We start from the raw sequence: 6,000 nt of genomic DNA, 5'->3' as shown, positions 1-6,000 counted from the left end.
GCCACCATGGCCTACTTATTGCCTTACCTCTTATCTTACCTCATTTGCACATGCTGTATATCTATTTTTCTACTGTATTATTGATTGTATGTTTGTTTATTCCATGTGTAACTCTGTGTTGTTGTATGTGTCGAACTGCTTTGCTTTATCTTGGCCAGGTCGCAGTTGCAAATGAGAACTTGTTCTCAACTAGCCTACCTGGTTAAATAAAGGTGAAAAAAATAAAGTGCTGCTGGAAATTTAGACCACAGTCAAAAAATAAATAACACCATATAGAGAGACTAGTGCTAATTCAGTAGAATCTGTAGAATATTATGTTGTTTACATGTATTTACTTCAGCTCCAAACATTTCTCAGTGTCTGTAGAATTGAATGTTCTTTACATTTATTTACTTAAGATCTAACCAATTCTCAATGTGCTCCACCTTCTAATTTCATTTGATATAAAGTACTAATTCTCTTTAGTTTAGATTTTTCCCGATGTAGTTATAATTTTGTAACATAATTGTAAGATTATGCACTATGCAAAACTGCAAAATTATTGATTTCGTATCATTCACATAGCATTTTACTGTAAACTTTAATTTTGAAGTCAAAATCGGAAAACCGGAAGTCTTAATTTTGCTGCCGGGACGCTAATGTTACTGCCATGACGCTAATACAGTTGATCAAGTCACTACCACCGGCAGTGGAGACCGACGTCTTTGCACATAACTTTTGCAGGAGGAAGCCATTTAGTTTTGTTTGTATTTTCTCACAATTGCAAATGATTAAATCACTGCCACAAGGTTTGTAACAGTTTAGCTAGTTATTCTGCATATTTCATGGCAAGTAATGCAAGAGTGCAGTGATATCATAAATTAAGAAATATATTTTCATTTTTGAATGATCGGATGCTCGGGGATATATATATATTTTTATATGAGTCCCACATCCTATCTGGAATCCTTGGGACATCCCTACCCGCCAAGACAGAATCGGTCAGTGCTATCCAGAATCCCTGGGACCACTACCCTTAAAGGAGTAGTTCATCATTTTACAACTTGAAGTTAGATTGTTCCTCACCCTGAAAGTGGTCTATGGGCCAAGAGAATATGTAATCCAGGTTTCAGTTTTCAACGGGGTACTTTTATTTTGAAGGTGAAACGCAAATTCCACTATTGTGGCTAATCGTTTTAAACAGTCACTACAAATTTAAACTAACTTTAGGCACCACTAGTTAACAATTAATGGAAGTGATGGGGGCATGTGAGTATGTTTTTTTAAATGCTCAAATCATCCGAAATCAATTAAAATCAACACAATATTTGGTTTCATGTTATTTAAAGGTGATTTTAGTTTTAGTTTTTTGCTCACATGCCCCAATCACTCCCATTAAACGTTAGCTTGTGGTGGCTAAAGTTAGCTGACATTTGTAGTGGCTGTTAAAGAGAACTGAATCATGGATTGCAGTTTCTCGTGACCCATAGACTACTTTTAAGGTGGGGAACCATCTAACATCAAGTTGTACAATATTGAATTACTCCTTTAACCATTTTAAATTCAAACTTAAATGGGGTAGGACCATCCCAAAGATCCCGGATAGCACGAACCAAGATTGTTTGGTAGAGGGAGGTGCGTGATGCACCTATGAGTAATGTAATTTGAAGTAAAACAATGGTCCAAATATGGCATTATTCCCATTATAATTCGGAATTAGTCATTTATTAGGATCTGTATGATTATTCCTTTAGTTGTATCTGTTTGCATTAGTTTCAATTGGGTACTTTTATTTTGAAGGCGAACCACAAATTCCACTTTGTGGCTAATCGTTATTGTGGCTAGCTTCACATAGCTACGAAAATAAGCGGATATCACAGTGACTTCACTTCCGATGCAAATTTTACGACTGTAAAAATATTTTTTGTGCTGATACGAATTACATTAAACTCACAATTTTACACTCAGGATCGTGTTTGGTGCTATAAAAAGAACGAAGGACGAGTTGACGTAGGGCCCTGGTAAGCTTTTGTTTGAAATTGTAGCCTATGATTAGATTTGCCGAACAGAAAAGTGCTGTTATTGTATCGAGGCCGACAGATTCAATTTCAGAAGCGTGGAAACATTGTTGCAGCCACTGTTACATTGTTGTTTTTGTAAACAGCAACGCAGGTAACAGTATTGCGCGTATTACAATATGGCCTTCAATGATTTGAAAAATATATTGCGCATTGCAGAGCAGACTTATCTTTGTTTACATACATTTCGTGTTCTTGCACACAGGGACCTGAAAGTAGAATACTATGTCCGCGGAACTGGACCTTTCGCCCCCAGAGGTACCTGAACCCACTTTGCTTGAGAGTCTCCTGCGCTATGGACTCTTTCTGGGAGCTATTTTCCAACTCATCTGCATCTTGGCTGTCATAATACCGACCTCCAAGGGGCATGAACAGGTATGGTAAACAGTCCTGTTGGCAGTTGAAAGAATGCGGTATGATATTGTAATAATATTGTCATTATTTACCATAGGTTTACTTATAGCATTATGTGTTAAATCCGTATAAGCCTGATACTTTGTATCTTTTCCCTTCTGTCCTATTGTAGTCTTCTTTTGAACTTGGCTTGAGCAAGCAAACTGTCCATTACTATTCAGCAACCTACTGTTACTGTTCCATATGTGTCGAGTGTCACTGGGACTCACATTCTGTTTTATCTTTAGGAGGAGACGGAGCCAAGTGACATGAAGGCTGGTGACCAGAATAAGAAGTCAAAAGGACCTGCGCCTCAGATTCGCCAGAAACTAAAGAAAGAGAGCAAGAAGAAGCGATAGGTGTGTCGGATTTTGTGCTGTCCATGCAGTGCACCCAAAATGATTGTTACATTTCAAATTATGTCAACTTTTTTTGTTCTATCAAATTCAACGATGTCGCTACCATGATTTATGAAAGAACAGAAGTGCATTTGAATAACTGTTTTATTCAACTAGTCTGCTATCAAATGTCATTTGTCAATCTAAAACCTGTAAAGGCCTAAACACAACCAAAAACTTTGGGGACATACTGTGCATTCAGAAAGTATTCACATCCCTTGACTTTTCTCAAAACATTGTGTTACAAAGTGTAATTTTTCTTGTCAATGATCTACACACATACTCTGTAATGTCAAACTCGATGTATGATTTGTTGAATTAATAAAAAATAAATGCTAGTATATCTTGATTATATATGTATTGACTCGGGGGGGTTGAATAATTGTTAGTCACCTTTTGCAGCTATTACAGCTGTGAGTCTTTCTGGGTTATATCTCAAAGCTTTGCACACCTGGATTGTACAATATTCGAACATTATTCTTTTTAAAATTCTTCAAGCTCTGTCAAGTTGGTTGTTTGATCATTGCTAAATGGCAATTTTCAAGTTTTGCCATAGATTTTCAAGCCAATTTAAGTCAAAACTGTAACTGGGCCATTCAGGAACATTCAATGTCATCTTGGTAAGCAACTCCAGTGTATATTTGGCCTCGTGTTTTAGGTTATAGTCCTGTTGAAAGGTGAATTTGTCTTACAATTTATGTTTCCTCTAGGAATTTGCCTGTGCTTAGTTCTTCAGTTTATGTGTATCCCTAGACAAGCATACCCATAACATGATACAGTCAACACCATGCTTGAAAAGCAGCTGAGTTAGGAAGGATTCCTGTATCTTTGTAGTGACTGGTTGGGTTGATACACCATCCAAAGCATATTTGCTAACTTCAGTATGATTTTCTATGTCCCGATAGGTGCCTTTATTTCTGAGGCATTAAAAAACGTCCCTGGTCTTTGTGGTTGAATCAGTGCTTGACAGAGGGACCTTACAGATAATTATATGTGTGGGGTACAGAAATTGGGTGTAGTCATTCAAAAATCATGTTAGCCACTATTATTGTGCACAGAGTGAGTCCATGCAACTTATTATGTAACTTTTACTCCTGAACTTATTTAGGTTTGTCTTAACAAAAAGGTTGAATACTTAATGACATTTCAGCTTTTCATTTGTAATTAATTTGTAAAAAAAATAATGTCTGACATTATGGGGTATTTTGTGTGATTAGTGACACAATCTCAATTTAATAAATGTTTAAGGCTGGAAAAATATGAGGGGTGTGAATACTTTTAGAAAGTACTACTTCTACATATTACTAACATTTATGTGAAACCCCAGAATGAGCACCCTCTTTCTCTGTTATATCAATAAGAGGTTGAATTTTTTTTATACAACTACCCTTTTCATCTTAAAAAGTCTCATTCAGCCTTATAACCCTCACACTGTGCATATATTCTCAATGTTGTAACAACACATGTTATGGGAAATACATTATTTGAAATATTTCTCAGATAAGATTAAAAACACTTTTTTACGAAATTGACCTTGCTAATAAGGATGAATAGCATTTTCTGAGAATAAAAACGTAAGGACTTCTGGATGGTAGGTTGCCTGGTTCGTAACCCGCAACCTTGTGTCAGTCCAACACCTTCGCTTTTACAACAAGAAGAGGTCCATTGATGACAGAGTTGGTGTTGTACTAAGGACTTACCTCCTGTGCACCAGCCCATTCCTTCCCTCTGCACCTCAAGTCCCTCATGCTCTGGCATATCTCATGGTAGCGCTATCCCACTTTTTCCACCATTGTAGCGAAATTTGTGGGTAGCCCAACTAGGACTTGAACGTGTGGTCCCAGGTCTGTCAGTTCCACTCCTCACCAACAGATTGCTGGTGTTGTGCTTGTGCAAAGTATGTACTGGTAAACTATTCAGATTCCTGTTCAAATGACTGACTCACTTTTCACAATATAGGTTATGCAATCTCTGTTCTCTGTTAGTTGCTAAATTCAATTTCACAGATACAGTACAGTTATATCAGGTGCGTGATGGAAAGTAGGATGCATTGTGTTCCAAGGCCCTTGTTTTTCACACCCACAACCTACCTGTAGCTGAAAACACAATCATCGCGAGATGAACGAGTGACGAATTTCCGTCCAAGGGTGGTCCATTTAAAAATCATTCCTTCCTTTTGGCTTAAATCCAAATGTATTGATAGTGAGTGTGTTACTACAAATATATGTACTCCTCCCCTCACAGACCATAGGGCCATTTACATTGATATCAAAATATTTACCCCTGATACTAACCTTGGTAGAGTATGTGGGCGGCAGTGTAGCCTAGTGGTTAGAGCGTTGGACTAGTATCCCTGAGCTGACAAGGTTCTGCCCCTGAACAAGGCAGTTAACCCTCTGTTCCTAGGCCGTCATTGAAAATAAGAATTTGTTCTTAACTGAGTTGCATAGTTAAATAAAGATAAAATAAAAAATCCTACTGGAAGCTAAATAGCTTATGATGGTTAAGTTTGAGGTTAAAGATTGGCTTTCACACTTTTGGGAAAGGAATTGTGAAGAAAAATCTTATTATTGCAAGAACTCTTTAAATGTAAGGTGTCCAAACACCTTAGGAAATGTGGTAGTAATTTTGCTAAGACCAGAAGACCTGAGGAGGAAACGGTGATCATTAAGATAACTTCCCTTTCTCAGAGATCCCCAGCCAGCCTCTCGGGGGAAGAGAAGATGGAACTGATTGTGTTATAAAATAAACTGGATAATATATATAGATTAAAAGCAGAAGGAGCCTTTATTAGATCTAAGAAAAAATGGATTGAGGAGGGAGAACAGAATTCATCCTATTTCTTTAGACATGAGAAATTTCACTCAACAAATAACAATATCCATAAGTTAAACATTGATGGTGTTATTACAGATGACCAAAAATTAATCGCTAAATACTGTAGCAATTTTTACAGAAAATTGTATAGCTCTACGTATTGTCAGGAATCCACAGATATGTTTTTTTGACTCACTGAAAAATGTTCACTCTATTAGTGATATAGAATCTAAACAGTGTGATGAACCCATCAAAGTTGAAGAGATTATAGAGTCTATCAAACATCTAAAGAACAATAAATCACCAGGTGTTGATGGAATTACATCAGAATTTTA

At 36.9% G+C, this 6,000-nt stretch overlaps 1 protein-coding gene across 4 annotated transcripts; it reads left to right on the top strand.

Annotated features, from left to right (window-relative positions):
- Positions 1 to 1,178: 1,178 nt before the first annotated feature.
- On the top strand, positions 1,179 to 3,188 carry manbal (MANBAL). 4 transcript variants are annotated; one of them, XM_036947900.1, is made up of 4 exons: positions 1,843 to 2,000; positions 2,092 to 2,151; positions 2,263 to 2,432; positions 2,699 to 3,187. In XM_036947900.1, the coding sequence occupies exons 3-4, from the start codon at positions 2,283 to 2,285 to the stop codon at positions 2,807 to 2,809; spliced, it is 261 nt and encodes an 86-aa protein (XP_036803795.1). In that variant the 5' UTR covers positions 1,843 to 2,000; positions 2,092 to 2,151; positions 2,263 to 2,282; the 3' UTR covers positions 2,810 to 3,187.
- The last annotated feature ends 2,812 nt before the right edge of the window (positions 3,189 to 6,000 follow it).

The sequence above is a fragment of the Oncorhynchus mykiss genome, chromosome 17, assembly GCF_013265735.2.
Source record: "Oncorhynchus mykiss isolate Arlee chromosome 17, USDA_OmykA_1.1, whole genome shotgun sequence".
NCBI lineage: Eukaryota > Metazoa > Chordata > Actinopteri > Salmoniformes > Salmonidae > Oncorhynchus > Oncorhynchus mykiss.
The sequence above is the reverse complement of the archived record's forward strand: the minus strand, read 5'-3'. Positions and strand labels throughout refer to the sequence as shown.

Bases quoted from the DNA above. Each gene is read 5' to 3' on its own strand.
- manbal (XM_036947902.1), top strand. From the start codon at position 2,283: ATGTCCGCGGAACTGGACCTTTCGCCCCCAGAGGTACCTGAACCCACT. The intron at 2,433-2,698 runs GTATGGTAAACA...TTTTATCTTTAG, and splicing joins CCTCCAAGGGGCATGAACAG to GAGGAGACGGAGCCAAGTGA.